We start from the raw sequence: 20235 nt of genomic DNA, 5'->3' as shown, positions 1-20235 counted from the left end.
TTAGTACATCCATGAAGTGAAAATTTTACTTTGGGCATTTTATACTTTACACCCCAGACAGGATCTCTGAGCATCTTTCAAACAGGACACCTTCGGCCAGGGTAGTAGCTGGACTCCCAGGCATGCTGCTGAGCTTCATTCACGTTTGGCCTTGCAGTTCTCCCCGAAGACTCCCAGCTTCTTCCTTTTCTTTTAGCTGTGTAGCAGTAGCACTTGTCTAAATGAGTGGTCCCTGCCCTCGAGTCTGTTGAAACAAACATCTGTTGTTCTTCTTCTCGTTGGGCAGGAGTCAACTAAACCACCTGCCAATATCTGGCCAATTTCCTGTGGCTTTGGCCCTTAACCTTCCTTTCCAGTGAAGAGCAGAGACCTCGGCCTTAAGTGTTTTGGGGTTGGCTTGTTTCTTTCTTCTTTGATCGTCCCGCATATTATTAATAAAATATTATTAGTCATGTATAGGTACAATAAAAAATAATACAGTTGTATGCCCAATGGAGAGTAAGCCCCGCTCCCCTCCTGCCTCCTAGACTCCCACTTACTGCTTTCTTGTATGTCCTTTTAGCCTCTATTCACCCCACATTTGAGGTCTGGCACTAGATCTCTGACTAGGCTATCAGCATCTTTTTTTTCTTCCGCAGCCTTTCTCCACAGAGATCCAGAGTGAGCTTTTCAAGATGCAAGCCCAATGACTGTGGTCTCTCCCTTGGTAGGGGGTGGCTTCCGTTGTTTCTAGGATTCAATTAAAAATACAAAACAAAACAGTATGGACCACAAAACCCTTTATGGCATGGCCCCACCTCCCTTTCACTTCCCCTCTTCATCTACCCTGTCTAGTCACAATGATTTCCTTTTTATCTTTGAACTTGGCATGCCCCCTTCTGCCACTGGGCCTTTGCACATGCTGTTCCTGTTATCTGGAAAACCCTCCCTGCTAAAAATATTGAGTGTCTGCTTTTAGCTGTCAGCAAACATTTCAGTCCCTTAAAGAAGCCTTTTCTGACTTCTAAAATAGTCTAATTGTTATCTTTTTTTACTTTTCAAACATCAGGAAGAAATAGAGGACATTCTAAATTGTTGTAGATTCATGGAAATGAAACATTTTGCTCTAATTTTTGGCTTTTAGATATTTTATTATCCCAGTAGAGTACGGGAACTGTTTTGTAGTTAGCTACAAAAAAGAAACCTTCACAAATTTATTGCAAAAATAGATCAGTGTACTCTAGTATAAACCATATTTTAGCTTATAAAGTATGTAAAATATTTACATTGATAATACTTACAATATGTATTATTTATACTTAGTAGTAGTAGGTAAAAGTTCTACAGAGAAATACAAGGAAGCACATCCAGCATTGAAAAAGGTTAATATCATTGGTGGAAATGGCGACTCATGGTTCTCATTTTTAAGGGCTAGATATTAGGAACAGAAAATCAGTTTGTAAAAATAGCCAATTAGTCTACTTCCTTAAGAAAAATAAAACATGTGTCACTTACCTGTAAAAATAGGTTTATATCACCAAAGTTCCCTAGACAAATAGCTGATTTTAGGTCTAAGGTAGAGAAAGTACAAAGTGAGCTGGGATGTCTTGTGCCAGAAGCAAGGACGTACTCAAAGACTGACGGGGACATATCAGAAGGACAGTGGCACCAGCTTGAAGGGACTGCTGCCCAAATGAGGACAATTTGTACATCACAAAGAATAGAGGCAATAAAAGATTATAACACTGAATGAAAAGCACAAGTCCTGAAGTCCAGAAAAAAAGGTGGTGAGTAGAACTTGTCTTTGTAGAAGAGCTCCAGCCAGTAGTGTCGCAGCATGAGAGTCGGAAAGTCACCATTTCACGTCTTCACATGTAAAGCCGACGCAGGCAGGCGTCACCAGTGGCTGCTGAAAGCACCAGATGAAAGGTGGTCGTGGAACAGGCTTCACAGTGCCGAGATGGCATCTCATAAATTACGTACCATTTCAGAGGAGGGAGAGTACCTGTTAGTGGAGAATCTGGGGGATGTTACTTTAATTGAATGAATCAATTTAGTATCACTCATAACGGGACAGACGGGCATTGTGAGCCTCCTCATGGGATGCAGGGAGAAGGACATCATGAGCAGTGCTCTTACCATAAGGAGTGAGCTTAAGTATAATCACAGGGAAATTATCTGACAAATTGGGATTCTACAAAACAACTGTTTTCAAAAACGACATTGTCAAGAAAGACAGGAAAAAAGGCAGGACAGCCTTCTAGAGACTAAGGAGATAGATAGCTAAAAGCAGTACATGAGCCTTGATTGGATCCTGCAGCAAGAAAAAGCATCTATAAAGAAAATGGGAGAACAGTTGGGGACTTTGTATATGGGTTGTGTATTAGCTAAGAAAGTTTACATTGGTAAAATATTAAGAGTGATGATGGTGTTTAAATGTTTAGGAGTGAAGTGTCGTAACATTGGCGAGTTACTTTCAAATGGTACAGAGAAAAAGTGTGTGTATGGGAGAGAGCACAAATATGACAGTATTTGTTATGAACCCAAGGGATGGGTGTGTGGGTGCTTATTTACTATTCTTTCCATTTTTCTGTGCATTAGAAGTTTTTTTAAATCAAAAATGTAGAAAAAAATAGATCCTCATGAATGTGTTCCAACTCCAGGGTTTTTATTCTGTCTTTTGGTATTATGTTTTATATTACTGCCCCAATTAAGAAAAAAACGCAGGTTATAATTTGCCTTTATTCTGTTTTTCTAGATGTGATACAACAGAAAAACTCAGAAATACTTTGGATTACTTAAGATCATTGTTAAATGATTCTACAAACTTTAAACTTATTTACAGATATGCGTTTGACTTTGCACGGGTGAGTTCTCTGGAGCCTATCCAGATGTTTCCCTCTCCTCCCCCCGTCCTTTTTTTATTGCCTTGTGAGGTTTGTTTTTACATGCTGCAAGCAAAGAAGTTGAGTAAGTTACTCCCTGGGTGCTAGTTAGGATTTCTTTCTACATGTACACTTTCTAAACTAACTGATTCTGGGCAAAAATGTAGTATGTTAGCAAAGAGCTGTGGTGGCAGACCTTTACGAGCTCCTGCGATTGGCTTTGAAGTCATTTATAGATGGGCATGTAATAGACACTTTTCTAAATGTTTTTTAGATAGGCTTGGAAAAGCTTCTCATTCTCATGAAACAACAAACCCCTTCACCCATTGAGTTATTGGCGTAAACTACTCAGATCTAATCCAGTTTCACTTTGGGTGCTGTGTTGTATTTGGAAATCGTTTGAATTTCAAACCCAAGCAAATGTCAGTGAACATGATTCAAACGTAATTTCTAGTCATCGTTTTGAAAAGTGAGCATCTCGTCACGTAGCGAGGCCTGTCTGAGTGTGCGACAGTCGTTCTACTGGAGTGAATAAAGTCTTAACTTTTTCAGCCTATTCACCATATGTAGTGAATTCCAAGGCTCCAGTTGGCATTGTATTCCTTCACACGCGGTGCACAGCCCGTGCAGTTACACTCTGTTCAAGAGTGCTGGTGTGATTTCTGTTAGGTTTGGTGTTTGGTGGAGTCGGGTGACTAGGCTTTCTTGATTGCTTGTGTTTTAAAGCAGAGCATTCAGGGACGGAGAACTCTTCTATTTCTTACCACCATGCTGATCTTTTTCACTTTTTACGTGCTTTGGCCCTGGTAGTTCAGCACCAAAGGTTTACTTGATGGTGAATCCTGTGGTAACACGTTGGTGGTTCTCTGTGGTGTCCTCATTTGTGAATTTTTGCATTTTCATAACCTTCCAATAAAATCACAACACATGAAAGTTTATAGAAATTAGAAATGATATGGTGAAACTCAGACACAGTGTTCTACTAAATGGCATTTGTGTAATTGTACATAGCAGTTATTTGCCAGGTACTTTTAGAATAGATTCATAGTTTCTAGGATTAAATATTTTATTACATGAGACTGGTTTTCTCCCATAGTCAGCTGTTTCTTACTGTATGGACGAAGTTTGTTCAGAAGCGTTATACCTTCTCACCAAAATAAGCCCTGTTTTCTCGCTTTTCTGTTTGGGGGTCAGAGTTCGCCACATATATGCTGCTTTAGGCCCAGGTTCCATTTTACTCCCCTCCCCGGCTTGCCTCATCTGTGGTGCGTCAGCGTGGCCGTCTCACAGGTGCTCCTTCGCTTGCCTCTTTCTTTCTTGGTGCTTCCACCACAGCCTAGCCGATCGAGGCCCTGGTTACTCCGGGCCTGCACGGCCACAGTCACCTTGTTTCCACATTCTGTCACTTCTCGTCCAGGGTCGCCTCAGCCCAGGGTCACGGGGCCACCTTCCAGCTCAGCAGAGCCTTCGGTCCCCGTGCCTTTGTGGTACGTCGTGTTTCACCATGTGTTCAGTGCGCTGTCCACCGCCCCGCCAGCCGCTCTGAGTGACAAGCGGGGGTGGGTTCAGTCTGCCTCATGGAGGCGGAGAGCAGGCCTCAGGGGAGTAGAGACATTGCACCATGGTCACACTGTTCGTCAGCAGTAGAGCCAGGGCTCAAACCCAGGTTCTGGCCCCAAGTCCAGGCCGAGGCTCACTCGGGCTCCTTTCTCACAGGACGCCTGTGTCGTGGTGAAGTCCAGTCAGCTGTTCACTGCACCGGCTGCCTGCCTTTTTGGCCTTTCTGCTTACTGCCTTTCGTCCTGCCGGACGTCTGCCCGGAGCCCCGTTTGCACGCCCCCAGCTCTCTCCCGTGTCGGGCTTCTGGGCCCAGCCCCCGCGTCCACTTGCCCACAGCCCGGGTGTCCGGGCCCCCCGCCCTGGAGGGGGTCGTGCGTCTTCCCTGCGTGGCCCTGCTGCCTCCTCTAGCGGGGCTGTTGAGTTCGGATACGGGCCTTCGTGTTCTCTGACAGAGCAAGGGATTATGCATTTTCTTTCTTTGCACCCCCAGTAACAGCCAGCAGAGCTCTTTGCTTTCACTGAGCATTACCAATGAATTCATAAGCCTTTGTACGTAAGGGGACTAACTACCACCCATATTTGCTCATTGCCAAATAGATTCAGTTCGGCTAAAATAGGCGCTAAGATGGATTTGTTATTGAATCCTTTGGTTTGGTTTGGTTTGCTCAGCTTTATCCCCCAAGTTTCGAGATATTGTACGTGTTTTCATTTGCATTCAGTTCAAAATATTTTTCATTTTCCCTTGTGATTTCTTCTTTGACCCATTGGTTATTTAGAAATGTGTTGTTGGTGTTATTTTCCAAGTATCTATGACTTTCCAAGTAATCCTCCTATTGATACCTAGTTTAATCCTGTTGTGGTCAGAGAACATACCCGGTGTTATTTCAGTTCACTTACATGTATGGAGACTTGATCTGTGGTCCAGAATACGATCTGCTGTGATGAATGTTTTTTATGTAAAACACATAAAAAGAATGAGTGTTCTGAGGCTATTTGGTGCAGTGTTTTAGACTGTCAATTAGGTCACGTTGGTTGATAGTTGTTCAGGTGTTCTGTGTCCTTCCCGATGTCTGCTTCTAGGTTCTGTCAATTACCAAGAGAGAAATGTTGAACTCTCCAGCTGTACTCCTCCTGTCATTTATATCATGGATTCTGAAGTGGGGATACTAGGTTTAGATACAGTTCATATTGTTACATCCTTTTAAAGAATTGACCCTTTAGCATCATGAAATGTCTCTTTATCTCTGGTAATATTCCTTGTTCTGAAATTTACTTTGACTTATACAAATGTAGCCATTCCTGCTTTCTTTTGATTAAAGTCTGCATGATCTGTCTTTTTCCACCCTTTTACTTAAGCCTATTCATGTCTTTATGTTTAAAGTGGGTTTCTTTTAGGTAGGATATAATTTCCTATAGGTAGCATATAGACAGTCTGACAATATCCGTCTTGAGGTGCTTAAACCATGTACATTTAATGTAATTATCGTTATGGTTAAATTTACATCTCCTATAGTATTTTTCCCCTATTTTTCTCATCTGTTTTGTTCCTTTTTCCCCTTTATCATGAATTCCTTGGATTGAGGTATTTTTTTAAATGATTCCATTTGAATCATTCCATTCCACTATTGCCTTAATAGCTGCCTTTCTGTTTCATTTTTCTTGTGGTTGCTCTAGGCTTTACATCTTTAAAGTTTCACAATCCCCAAATAATGTTATACCACTCGATGTGTGATGCAAGAACCCTTACGACAGTAGACTTTCGTTTTGCCTTCGCATGCTCTCTGCTGCTGCTGTGGTACGTTGTACTTGCACATATGCCATAAATCTCACAGCATGTTGTCTTAGTCTGTCAGACTGCTGTAACAGGAGACCAGACACTAAGTAGCTTATAAGGAACAGAAATCTGTGTCTCGCAGTTCTGGAGGCTGGGAAGTCCAGGATCAGGGTGCCAGCAGGTTAGGTCTCTGGTGATTGCCTGAAGCCTGATCCTTAGATGGCTCTCTGCTGTAACCTCACGTGGCAGAAGGGAAGAGGGAGCTCTCGGGTCTCCTTTTCTAAGGCACTAAGCTCCAGCCTCATGATCTCACCACCACTCAAAGGCGGCACCCATCAGCTTCGGGGTTAGGATTTCAACATATGGATTAAGGGGGAGCCACAGACATCAGACCGTAGCACACATCGTTATCATTTTTGCTTTAAATAGACGAGAATATCTTCTGTAAACCACTTTTGTGCTCTTTGTTTCTTTTGCGTAGACCCACATTTCGTCCTGGTATCGTTTGCCTTCTGCCTAAAAAATTCCCTTTAACATTTCTCATAGTACAGATTTTCTGGTGATGAGTTCTCTAAGCTTTTAATTTGCCTTCGATTTGGAAGGTGCTTCTCTGGATAAAAGATTATGGATTGACTGTTAATACTCTTTCTTTAATGATCTCTTTCCCTTGTCTTCTGTCTTATATAGTTTCTGAGGAAAAGTCTGATGTTCATTTTTCCTTTGAACGTAGTGTCTTGTGACTGCTTTTATTCTTTCTCACTCCTTTTTGGCAAGTTGATTATGATCTGTCTTGGCATGATTTTCCTTATGTTTATTCTGGTTAGAGTTTGTTCTGTTTTTTGAATCTGTGGACTTACAGTTTGTATTAAGCTGGGAACTTTGTCAGCTGTTATTTCTTCACTATTTTCTCTGTTCTCCCTTTCCGTTTTTCTGGGACTGCAGTCATACCTCGGTTAGATGCTTGATATTGTCCCACAAGCCAGTGATTCCATGTTCAGTTTTGGGGTCCCCCCTTAACCTTTTTAATGTTTCTTACTATGTATGCTAATATTAACCTTTTCTTCTGCAGTGTCTAATTCTGTGGTTAATCCTAGCCAGTGTAACAGGTGTTTTAACAACTTTGTCTTCTGGTACCATCACATCTGTCATTTTGGGGTCTCTTTCTATTCCTTAATTTTTATCTTGATTATGAGTCATATTTTACAAGTTCTTCGCATTCCTAGTAGTTTTTGTTTTTTTGTTTTTTGATTGGATGCTGGATGTTGTTGGTTCCTGGGTTTTGTTGTATTCCTTTAAATAAGATTCAATTTAAACGTTTTATCGTTACTTGAAACCAGATTGATCCTTTGAAAGGACTGGTCTGGAGCAGCCTTCAGTTTTGGAATGATTCAGCCCCATTGGTAAGACTCTTGAGGATTCTTCCCAAGGCCATGTGTATTAGATCTTTCCACTGTAGCCTGTGGGAGGTCTGGGAATTTCTGCTTACTCCTTTGCAGTGAGTGGTGCCTTCCCTGGACTCAGTCAGTTTCCTCTAGCACTTACACAGATAAGTCCTTGGCCAGTGACTAGGGAGACACTTCCTAGATCTCCAGATCTTTCTCCGTGTAGCTCCCGCCTTGCTGGTATTTTGTCCCACAAATTATGGTCACCTTTGCCTCCTTGAACTACAGCCTCTGTCCTTTTCAACTCAGCAAGACCACTGGCCTCGGTTTGGGTTCCCCTCCTGTGCTCTGGCCTGCAGCCTGCCTCCGAACAATGAACTGGGATCACCCTGGGGCTTCCATCCTGTCTCCTTTTTCTCAGCGGTCATGATCCTATGCTGCCTGTTGTCCAGTGTATGACAGCCAGCATTTCAGATAATTGGTCCAGTTTTCTGGTTTTTCAAAGTGAAAGGGGAAATCTGATTTCTCTAACTCCACCTTGGTTGGAAACAGAACTCCATCTCCTCTTTTTTTCCCTCTAATACCTATTTTTTTCTCTACTAAAAAAGGACTCCTAAAGGTAATAACGTATAATTAACACAGCAGACCTTTTAAAATCAAACTTTTAATAGAAATTAAGCTCTCTTATAGTTCTAACATCCCAAATATTCCCTGTTGTAAATAACAATGGCGTATGTTAAATACTTTCAATTGTACTTTAATATACGGGGAAAGAAACTATGATACAGTACCAGAAAATGATAAGATGACCTCTTTGACATCTCTCCAGCAAGATCATATAGTCCTATGGGTGTGATTATTTTTCTCTCACTTTCAAAATTGTTGCCAATTAAAAATAGTGTTTGGCTATAAAGTTATATTATTTTTCTTCTGATTTTATTTTGACTTGAACTTATAGTCTTGTGGATGTCATCGAAGTGTGAAACTTTAGAGCTGAAAGAAACCATAAGAGACCACTTGGTCCAGTGCTGTCATTATGCAGATGATGAGACTGAGAGCCAGAGAGGAGGGGGCAGCACAAGGACAGCACGGGGCTCTCACAGAGCCGTACTGCCTTCCCTGCCTTGAAACTGTCACCATCTTGTGTCTTGGTGGAGGAAGGTGGTGGGACAGCCATTCAGGGGCTGAAATGGCCGGTTCTTTCATACAAGTGGGAATTTATGCAGAAGGGTTTTCCCCCCCAATGTCAGTATTATTATATAAACAAGTGTCATTGTGTGGACTCATTTTAAATAAAACAGTGCCTCTGGGATGCCCCCCAAGGAAGAGGGTGCCTCAGGAAGATGGCAGAAGTCACACAAACTAAAGCTCCCGTGTGGTCTTCCTCCAAGTGAAACAGCGGCTGAGTCATTTCCATGCAAACCACAAACAACGATGAGGGTTACTTGTAGAATTTGCTAAGGAAAATTTTCCAGGCCCTGTTCAGTAACCTGTGTTGGCAGAGAATTCAGCCCGACTCGAACCTGAATCTGTTGCAATCACTGGAACCACTTCCTCCTCTAACGTGGGTCAGTTTCTCAGTGCTTAAGCACCACTGCTGTCTAGTTTCCCTCTCCACACCACCACCCTCCCCACAACACACACACACACCCTCGTTTTTCTCCTGTTTTCATTGTGAATTAGGAAGAAAACAGAAGGTGATCCTGGGTGAGGACCAAAGTAGGAGTAATGTATAGTCAGCTAATCCCAGGTTCGTTACCCTGAACGTCTTGTCAGTTTTGTCTTTAGGATTACTCTCTGGCTATTAGGTCAGACACGTTTGCTCAGTAGCCATTTGTAAAGCTAATTGGACTTGTATGCCTCTGAATATTTCAGCTTCTCTCCCCTCATTCCTTCTCAGGGAAGTGCTGTGGTACTCAGCAAGGAGCTCGGGCTTGCACCTGACTACCTGGTTCAAGTCTCATCTCTACTACTTAGTGACTTTCACGTAGCTCACCGTGCCTCAGTTTCCTTATTCATAAAGTGGGGGTTATAATAACGCCTGTCCTAATAGAGTTGTTGTATTAAATGAGTTTAAGGATAAGGCACCTTTAACAATTTTTGGTGCAGATGAAGTTCTCAATAAAAGTTACCCATAGAATTAGGAATAGTTGTTGAGGGGCGCCTGGGTGGCACAGCGGTTAAGCGTCTGCCTTCGGCTCAGGGCGTGATCCCGGCGTTCTGGGATCGAGCCCCACATCAGGCTCCTCTGCTATGAGCCTGCTTCTTCGTCTCCCACTCCCCCTGCTTGTGTTCCCTCTCTCACTGGCTGTCTCTATCTCTGTCGAATAAATAAATAAAATCTTTAAAAAAAAAAAAAAAAGGAATAGTTGTTGAATTATTCTACACTGACGTTCTTGAGGTTCTCTGCAGACCTCGAGTTTCAAATAATGACTTGTTTTCTAAGAGTAGTGCTTACAGTCATAGAATCTTTGTCAGTAGTTTAGCTTAAGTAATTGCCTTGCAAACATTGTTATCTATAAATGAATGCTGGGTAAATTCTAAGAGCAAAATTATTTCATTTTTCCCAATGGGAGGGCACTCTTGGGGGTTTTGACTTTTTTGCTTGTTTTAATGTGCGTTTAAAAAAAAAAGACTCCCACTCAAAAAACTGATTTATTGTATTTTCAGTTTTATAAACTGAACCATATTAAAATTTGAGTTCTTTAGCACTATTTTTACCTTGCATTTGTTTCCTTAGGTAGCTGTGTTAAGGAGGACTGCGTTTTCTCTTTATTTTTTGTAATCCCTATGGTGTCAAATAAGAATTGCAGGACGTGTATCGTAGGTCTTCAGTTTAGGCCTTTTAACTCCGCACACCAGTTTCTGACTTGGCCATTTGTGTTTGTGAATTGTGGTCACATATATTGTTTCTTGAGTTCATCCAGTCTCTTGAAAATATTAGGGATTTTTTGAAGGTTTTTTTCTTTATAATTTTAATAATTCAAGGTTCCCCTTTTCACATACAAGTCTTAAGCTATTAACACTTTGTGAAAATTGGAAATAGATCATCTGGAGTAGTTGGGGACCTCTGATACAGCATATCTGGACACCTAGGTTTTGGAAGATTCATTTTGTAATACCATATTTACATATTTAAACTGCTTTGTTTCTGTTATTGTTAAGTCATTTGAGCCATTTAAGGAAAAAAATGCTTAGTTTTCACATTTTACCAGAAGACTTATACCGGAACAGTCTTACATAAACAAAGGTACTTTATATATATATATATGTACGTATATATACATAGATTAAATGGATATAAATAGATAGATATTAGAACTTTAAATCAGAACTTAATAAACCGTCATCACTTTCTGCATTAGCTGCTGTTAGACTTTAGCTTGAGGAATGCATTTGTTCCATATACGACACGTAACTGCCTCATATCTTCAGAGTACATTCCTTTGGTTTTATGGCTGCCCCACTAAGAGGCCTGATTCATCTGTAATTGCTCTTTTAAAATCTGCGTTTCAGGAAGACAGCGAGGCAGAATCTAGTTGTGTATTGTAGGGAGGTAGTGTATCTTTGGTGTACAGAACCTGTTCAGTTCCCATTATTATTTAAAAAATAAAATTGTTTTTTAAGTTGTTATCCGAGAAAATGCAAGTGCGTGAAGTACATACCTGCACATCTTGGGTCAGGAGTAGGCAGGAAGGGAAGTTTCATTTCTTCTCCTTGAACCTTGATGGGCCTCCGGGGGTGCTGATTGACTCTTGACAGTCCGCCTCAAGGTACTTCCTGCTTAGATTCTGACCTTGAGATGCAGAAATCCGTCCTTTGCTCCTTGGTGCTCCAGGAGCAGAGGGTCATAGGGTCGGTGTTGACGGTGTACTATTTAATTTCTTTCAAGGAGCTTCTGTATGTCTTTGCTGTACTCCTTGAATTTGTTAAGGTGATTTTTTTTTTTTTTTTACTGCCCATGATGTTGACGGCTGCCTCATAGCATCCTAGAAGATTCATTTCACCTTCGATTGGGAACCCTTTTGCGGAGACTGCCATTAGGATCATTGTCCGAGAACTCCCTGGGCGTGTCTCCAATTTTGCTGTTTAGGAGATGTGTGCTGTGGGAACTCTCAATTGTGCTGTTCCCAGGAATTTTGGGTGTTTCCAGTCATGGTCATTCGCACTTAGTCATATCCCCCCACCGGCAATGTTGGTTATCAGCGAGATGCCACTGTTCAGACCGTGAGTGCATCCATAATATCTTTCTCTTATTTGCTAGGCAGAAGATGGTGTTAGTGATTGCGAGCTGCCGGCTGGCACCCTTGCAGAGCAGGAGTAAGTGAGTGCTGTTCAGCTTCCGGTCCTGTGAGTCTGATGCCTTTCCTCCATGTTTTGGCATCACTGCCAAACACATGCATTGAAATCCTTCATGATCATCAGTTTGTCAGATGATTATATTGTTGCAAAGAGTCTGTCCAGGTCCTTTGTATCTTTTTTTTTTTTTTTGTCACCTTAGTGTATGTCCATTGTGATGGGGACAGAGGCATTGATGTTGGAAGAAGGCACAACTGTATCAAGGCAAGACTAGCGACTTGAGGTGTAGTGAATGATGACAAACTCCTCAGAGGGAAAGCGTTTGCAGGATGCCCGTGGCGTCAGCCCTGTGCTACATGAGCGGTTGTTCAACAAATGAACTTGGGGCCCAGTCCTGTGGTGCCGCGTGTGTTTTCAACAGTTTACTCGTTATTTCATTTATTTCTTTATTTTGTGTGGATTGCTTTATAGTGTGGTGTGCTGTTGCTGTCTGCCACACCTATGTGACAGGGTAAGAGGAAGTTTCCCTTTGCTTGCACTTCACATCACAGAAGTACGAGCCCCTGAAAGGCAGCAAACCAATGAGGTGTTTGGCGGAAGGTGGGCAGTGTCGGGAGCACCTTTTCGACGGTCCTCCTCTCCTTTGGGAGTGAGTCCCGTGGCCCTGAGCAAGACCATACGCGTGGCCAGGAGATAGGCAGAGAACGCCGTGGAAAGGAGGTCCCACCCGTTTGCATGGAACTGTGGAATTGGGCCCCCACCATCATCAGACTCAGTTGCGTGGCCTGTAACGGAGAAGGGTGACTTGGAGCCATCTGACCTGGTCTGTTGGTGAACAGTTGTTAACGCTTTACGACGGGGGCCAAAAGACAGACCTATTGCAGTATCTTCCTGTATCTGCATCTGCCTTGTTTGCTGTCGTTGAGTGAGGCCCTCACATTTGCTGTATTGTTCAAGCCCTTCACTTCTAAATCCAGTGTCATGGACAGAAATTCTGTGTGTACTGAAGAGCATTGCAGTGTTAGAGTCCTTGATCGGAAGGTATGTGTGGCTGCATACGTGGCTGACGGTGGTGGTCACAGCGTCATCCCTTAATTTGACGAACACTGAGATTCCACCCCAAGTGGGATAGCCAGACACTCTCTCCCTTTGTCAAAAAGTACTTTTGCAAATTTCCACTGTAGTTAAAATACCACAAGGAGGCTAGCTTTGGATATGTGAGGTTACTGCTTATGGTCCCAGGTCCTCTGTCCCTTTACCTAGAAACAGCCTGCTTGTAGTTCTGGAATGGAAACTTGTACGAAAGTGAGAACGAGAAAGTAGGATCCTTTATTGCAAATAGAAGTGGATTTGAACTTAACCTGCCCGTATTCAAGTTTATGTAATATTGCTGTTCTGGTTTCCTTATAAAATGTTGTCTTTCACTTGGCTACCAGTTAGGGGTATTCTGCTCAGAGAGTCCACATCTAATAAACCCCAGGTAAGGAGGACTGCAGTAGGTTAGGCCGTTCTCTCCCCGGTGGGTGGACGCGTTCATCCTCTCAATCTCCAGAGCCCCAGCATTTGGTAGGAGTTGAATTTAATTCCAGCATTTTTAGGTTCAAGAAAAACACTTACCAGTGAAATAAAATTGTTGGAAAAAATTATTTTTCTTAAGGAAATCTGATTCCTAAGCATGGAAATTGAAACTTTTAAATTCCATTTAGTTAAGTTATGGGCTTTGGGGTCAATAATTATGATTTGGACAATTATCATAAATGTCACAGTTGAGTTGTAGATTTTTTTTTATCCCATGAAATAATCATAGATACCATGACTACATAACTAATGGATTTTGCATTAGGGCTATCACTCAGTTGACATGAATCTTTCCCACAGTAAATTGATACAGCACTGAACCGATTAAGCCTTCCATTGCGTTTGACCGCCTCCCCTCCCCCCACCTCAGGCCTGGTTCAGGGTTTTTATGGTGTATGATAAATGCGCTGTTTACTAATTTTGTGTTGAAGTGAAATAGAAATTTGGATTATTGGAATTTATTATTTGGGGGCATCTGGCTCATCCTTGTTTTTGTTTGTTAAACAGGAAAAGGACCAGCGCAGCCTAGACATAAACACTGCCAAGTGCATGTTGGGACTGTTATTAGGAAAAATCTGGCCCCTTTTTCCAGTTTTTCACCAATTCTTAGAGGTACCAAATTGTTATTTTATGGAATGTATGTTTGCTTGCTTAGAACTACCAAGTATACTTTATTTAACCATTTCACGTAATTTTCTGTTTGTTGTACTTTTCTGCCTATAGGACTGATGGTGACGTAATTGCTGTCCGTGAGCAGTTCCCCGTGTTCTCTGGGTGTGTCTGGGGGGGTGGGGTGTATGTGCCGCATCGCTTCCCGGTGCAGGTGCAGCTGAGACAGCCCCGGCTCTGGCCTTTCCGCTCTCTTGCCCCACTGTAAAAACTTGATCTCCGTTAGGATTTCCTGCTCTGTATAACAGTAGTGAAACAAGATTCACTTTCTTTTGTGGCTATAGATAAATTTCCGCTTTTATGAAGCAAAAGTTAAAAAGCAGCCATCTACCTTCTTATTAAAAGAAGTTTGTCCTGTATTATTATCTACTCTTATCTCCAAGAATCTGGGCACCTAGGTCAATCTAAGTGTTAGACACATTGGCGGCATCTCCCTCAGTTTCCATTTTCTTTACGTTTGCGTTAGAAAAAAATCCAGCGCTCGACTCCACTGTGGTTTGTTTGCTCTAAGTATTAATGATCAGACGTTTTGAGCCGCTGGTTATCAGGAGCTGGTTTGTTATCAGGATGCCGTGTGATACTGTAGGACCTGGAAGTATCTGAGATGTAAGTTTGAGCTACTGGGGTTGTCACAGATGGCATCTTTCTGGCCCTCCAGACCCAAACCCCTTAAAAAGTGCCCTTTGCTTTAAAGGATGGAGGGTCCTGGGGCTTTGAGAAAAGCTTGGGCCCTACCCTGACTCCAGCTTCACTCTTGCCATAATCTTTCTTAACAATTCACTTTATGCAGTGGTCCAGAAAAACATCCAGCTGATCTGATTCTTTGAGGACTGTTACTAAAAATTGTTTTTAACCTTGCTAAGCAGGACTCCTCGAGACGGGTCTCAAAATTAGTTTTGCAATAAGAAGTGTGTGTTGACGTGACAGTCCGTGTCTACAAATGATCTGTTCTAATTTCTCTGGCCATCCCATGAAACGTTAGCCTTCTTTGGAAAACGAGGAGAGATAGGTTCTTGTTCTCCGGGCGGAGCGGAGTTTGGGCGCAGGTGCGAGGAGTTCTTGGCTGAGAGACCTTGCTGCGGCAAGCCTGACTTTGCACGATTCCAGGAGCATCTTCCACTGTTGCCGTGACTGATGTTGGGTTTGAGTTGCTTTGAAAAGTTAAACTTGTAGTCTGTGCTTTGTTCTCTCTTTTCCATTAGTTTGCTTTTTTTCTTTTCAAAGGACACAGCGAGCCTTTCATTTGAGCTTCTCTTGTATTTGTATCCTCAAAACCATGGGCTCAGCTCTCTCTGCTTTTTACGTCCTCGTATTGTTTCCCAGTGTTCCTGATTTTTAGTGGGGAGGATTTAAAAACTGTTGAATCTCGGTTTTATTTTTCAATCTTTATACCAGAATTGTGTACTTTAAAAAAAAAAAATACCTATGGCATATTTCTTGTCCGAGAGGAATATAGGAAAACTACTTCATGGGTATTCTAATTTATTACTTTTATGATCAGATTCAAGTTTTGAATGATTGGAACAGTAACTTTCTTCTAGAACTAGGCTAGAGCACCTAGTTCGGAGACCGCTGGTAGCCCTTCAAAGTTCCCGGAGAGAAACTCCCTGCTGTGTGTACTTGACCGCCAGCCTGTTGGTCAGGGCAGGGGTTATTAATGCGAGCTGCTCTTTGGTTAGCACCTGCTTTCTGCCAAGCACTGAATGAAGTACTTCACATAAATTATCTCTTTTCATTCTTGCAGGATCTCTATGAAGTAGGTTAATTATCTTTTTTTTTTTTTTTAAATGAACGGGCTTTTGCAGTCTAGAAGTTTCACTTCTAGGGATAAAAATCATGTTTCTTTGATGTGCTTGTCATTTTGTGTTAAGCCCTCATAATATTTTTCTAATGGAAATTGTCATCTTAAGTTCTACTCTTGCTCTCTCTCATCCTTCTCCTAGATTGGTGTTTAACATACCTCACATGGAAAGAGTTAACCTTCATGAACTTTAAGTTGATTCATACAGCAGTTGAAACCGTGCCATTTGTTAATTGTAAGTGTCAGTAATTCATATTACTTTTCCCTCCATCAGCAATCAAAATATAAAGTTATTAACAAAGACCAGTGGTGCAATGTGCTAGAGTTTAGCAGGACAATTAACCTTGACCTCAGCAACTACGACGAAGACGGAGCGTGTAAGTACCGGGCGCTGGGCGCTCCGCACACACCCCCTGACCCCCACCCCCACCCCCACTCCGGACTCTTCCTCACTGGGAAGAGCCTTATAGCCGCTTTGTTTTCTCTCTCTCTCTCCAGGGCCAGTTTTGTTGGACGAGTTTGTGGAGTGGTATAAAGACAAACAGATGTCCTAGGACTTTATGCATAGCGGCGAGAGAGTCACTGTTACCGCAGATATGTCAACCATTAGCCATAAATTGCTGTTTGTATCAAAGCGCATGCTGCTTTTCTTGCACTGTCTCCCTTCTGCAGGGACGTGTTGGTGTTTGCTTGAATGGGCCAGCTCTGCTTGCTGTGTAGCATTGTTCTCTTGGAAGGCTGCTCTGCAGTTCGTATTTACACTACAGATTGGTGACATTTGCCAACGTCCTCACTGTGATGATGTGTATATTGCTGTTTAAATTTTGTATATGTGTATAAAAAGAAAAAAAGCTTCACCTAGAGATTATTTCTGCAAAACTGTATTGTAAAAATAATTTTTGTGGCATATTTCTAGTCCCTTTTTTCAAATGAACCAATTATACTTCATTTGGTCTCCGATGTAGCATTTCAGAACACAAGAGAGAACAACTGTTACCATCAGTGAATGTTGCCAGAATTAACCTCATTGTTTAAGAGGCCAACTTTTGGAAGGAGGTGGGAATCAGAACTTTTCAGAGGCCTTTGCCAAATATAATTTGGTTTACTTAAATATGAGTGTTTTTAAATGATGAAAGGTATCATTATTTGAACGTCTAGACGTGTACCATGCCACAGGTCATTTCCACCACGCAAGGTGTAGGTTTTTATTCTCTGATGTTAAAGCCGTAGTAGTTTGAATATAGGTACAAATGAACAAATTAAAATTGCACCTTTTTTTAAATGAGTTTGAAACGCTCGTAAACTTCCTTTACTGGTTTTTGTCCCCCTTCTGCCCTCTCCTAGTCAGTGTTGGGTCTGCCACCGCTCCCCGTGCCCTTCTGCGTCTCACTGACCCTGCCGCCTCCGTGGGAACCTCATGGTTTGCTGGCAGTTTGTAACCGCAGAGCATTTTCAGTTGTGGTTTGGATTTTTAGTTAAGCTTTCGTGGTGTCTAACTTTCTAGTTTTTTGGAAAAAGAACTGTACTGTAAGTGAGAGGTGTTTTGTTTTGTTTTCTTTCTTTCGTGCTAGGCTTTTCCTGGCAGAATGTCCATTGCAGGCAGTGGACACGAAACCACCAGCATTGAGCTCACTTTATCACACAGTAGGACCTTTCCTGGAGAGGCCACTTCGTCATTCATTACCTGAGTAATTTGTACAGAAAGGTGATAGCCATTATTTATGTGGATGAGGAGATGAGTAAACAGGACGGTGTTTTAGGTTTGTATTTTATGTCTTTTTTTTTTTCCTTGCCTTACCCTTCCTGAGGAAATGTATAGATAACATGTTTTCCCTTCAACTATCTGGTGCTATTGAATGACTAATTGAGTCCCTGAAGTTTTGTGAAAACATAAAAGTCGAATGATTTAAACCGAGTGAAAAGCTAATGGTGCATTTGAACAGGGGAATGCTGTAGGGATGGGCAAGATCCGTGATGGAATAATGATTGGAAGAGGTTTGGGTTATTGCAAAATCTGGCCAAAAAAATCTTTCGGGCTAAATGTGAACCTTTACATGGCATTAAATGAGTAAAGCACACAGACAATGCTACTCCTGACCACTATTTCACAGTTTCTTTGCAAACAGTGTTCAGATTTTCATATTATTTTTTCCCTAACTGAACCACCAAAGACAGAAATTTTGTATGTATATATGGTGTGTGTGCATATACAAAATCATGATATGGTAGAATGAAATCACTTCCTTTTTCTACCAAATAGAAAGGTTTGTTTTGCTGTGAAATAAACCAGAAGTGTGGAAAACTCTGTAGTGATTAAGCAGATTTAATCATTCCTTGCTTGGGAATGGTAGACTCGCCTCTACCTTACAACTTCGTACCAGTTTGCACAAATTAATATCCGAAGAGAATAGAAGATATTGATGGCAAGCACAGCTCTTGGGACCTATGTGTTGCAAGGGGTTCCCTCCCAACAGGTGCCTGGTATCCCAGTGGCGATGGGCCAGAGGCAGGTGTGAATTTGTGGAGAACTTGATTCATTTTCAGAAGTATCCTGTAAAGTTAAAAAAAAAATCACACTTGAAAGGCAACAGTTCTTAGAGTCGATCAATTATAGTTTTGTTTAAACAAATACAAATCATAGATGAAATTATTTTAAAAGTTACGGTTAGGAACTGGAGAATGTTTTGAAACGCTAATAAGCACAGTTAATCCTAATATAAAAGGATTATTACGGGGAGATGTTAAACATATCGGCCACAGTGACCATTTTGATGACTAAGGGGAAAAAACCCAAGGAAAAACTATCTGTGATCTAGAATATGGAAAGTAAGTATTCCAAAGTGATGATAATCTTGTATATTTAGAAGACTCCAGATAATTTTTGAGCTCTCTTGAAAATAAACCTCTATGACTGTGGAGTGCTTGCCCTTGGTTCTTGATTTTATGCAGTTAATTTGAGGGAGAGGAAAAGGGGCCAAACGAATAATAAGATACTTTTCTCTTAAAAATGTCCCCAAGTTACATAAAATTGAGCAGTCATCAGACACTTACTTACTGGCTAATGTTAAAGAAATTAGGGTGCCTTCTTCTGGTTTTTCTTTCTTACCTGTCTACACCCTTTTTCTCTTCCCGCTGTGTCTTGAACTACACACTGCAGTACTCTGTCGTCATGGAATACAACTTTTTGGTGTTTACTGGTAGGTCAGAAGTTTCGTGATTTGATTTGCCATAAACACCCACTGTAATGTTACATGCAGCTTTCTCGAAGCATGAACTCTGAATTAAGTTTTTACAAATCTGACTAGACCAACCTCTAGCTTCTCCTTTAACAACACACATCTGTTGCCTCTCCGTGTCCATTTTACCAGTGCTTTTGAAGTTTATACAGAAAGCTTTCCAAGTTAGTTTGTGCCCTTGGTTTTTATTCTTACAACTGCTAAAATACCTCTGTAAGCCTTATCTTTTATTCTTTCATATGTTGTATAATAAATGTATAGAATTCATTGACCAACTAAATGTTGGGTGTCTGTAAATGAGACCAAAACGTGGGTTGCTTTTTATCATAAGATCTTTCCCTTGGGGGTTACTGTTAAATGGACAGCAGCCAACCTGTAACTGTGAACGCTTCGTGTCGTCAGTATCTGCATTCCATCCATAGACGTGTGCAAGTCCTGTGACTCCAGCTTAACTAAAACACTGTTATGCCACCTAACTTGAGTACAGCAAACTGGTTTTAGGTTTTAATGGAATTGATGTAAAATGATATCCCATAAATAAAAAGTATTTGTGTTTGGTTTCAGAACTGACTTGTGAATTATTTCTTCTCGGGATTTTGCTTCAAAAACCACTTAAGGTAGTTTTAAAGTATTTTCTCTTTTACTTTTTTGCCTCCCCCCCGCCCTGCGCCAAACTCTTTATAGTGAAGAATTTCAAAGCTACAGAAAAAAAAAAATGCAAGACTAATATAATGAACTTCAACCCATCTGTATGCCTATCACCTAAATTTGCTACTTGTCAACATTTTGCCACCTCTTCTGTGCCACTCTGAGTGTGTGTGTGTGCATGTGTGTGTACATACGTACACTTCTCTCTGTGGATAGATGCACTTTGTTCCTGAACTGAGAGTAAATTACATTATAACCCTTCATACCTAGTATTTCAAAACAAGGACATTTTTATAACCACAATACAATGATCACACTCAAGAAATTTAACATTGATACATTTCTATTATCTAATATACAGTCTAGATTAAAATCCATTGGTACCAATATTGGCCTTGATAGCAATTTTTTTGTAATCTGGGGA

At 41.4% G+C, this 20235-nt stretch overlaps 1 protein-coding gene across 6 annotated transcripts in view; it reads left to right on the top strand.

Annotated features, from left to right (window-relative positions):
* Positions 1-19729, top strand: part of DCUN1D4 (defective in cullin neddylation 1 domain containing 4) — a 67220-nt gene extending 47491 nt beyond the window's left edge. For 5 of the 6 annotated variants that reach the window (XM_045815829.2, XM_045815831.2, XM_045815835.2 and 2 more), the window contains exons 8-11: positions 2738-2846; positions 13965-14069; positions 16202-16304; positions 16426-19729. In XM_045815829.2, the coding sequence (XP_045671785.1) occupies positions 2738-2846; positions 13965-14069; positions 16202-16304; positions 16426-16481 (373 nt within the window). In that variant the 3' untranslated portion in view covers positions 16482-19729. The remainder of the gene's footprint in view (positions 1-2737; positions 2847-13964; positions 14070-16201; positions 16305-16425) is intronic. The other variant, XM_045815830.2, reaches the window with a different exon arrangement.
* Positions 19730-20235: the final 506 nt, after the last annotated feature.

This window comes from Ursus americanus, chromosome 8, assembly GCF_024610735.1.
Source record: "Ursus americanus isolate L20-20 chromosome 8, mUrsAme1.1.p, whole genome shotgun sequence".
NCBI classification, from domain to species: Eukaryota; Metazoa; Chordata; class Mammalia; order Carnivora; family Ursidae; genus Ursus; species Ursus americanus.
The sequence above is the reverse complement of the archived record's forward strand: the minus strand, read 5'-3'. Positions and strand labels throughout refer to the sequence as shown.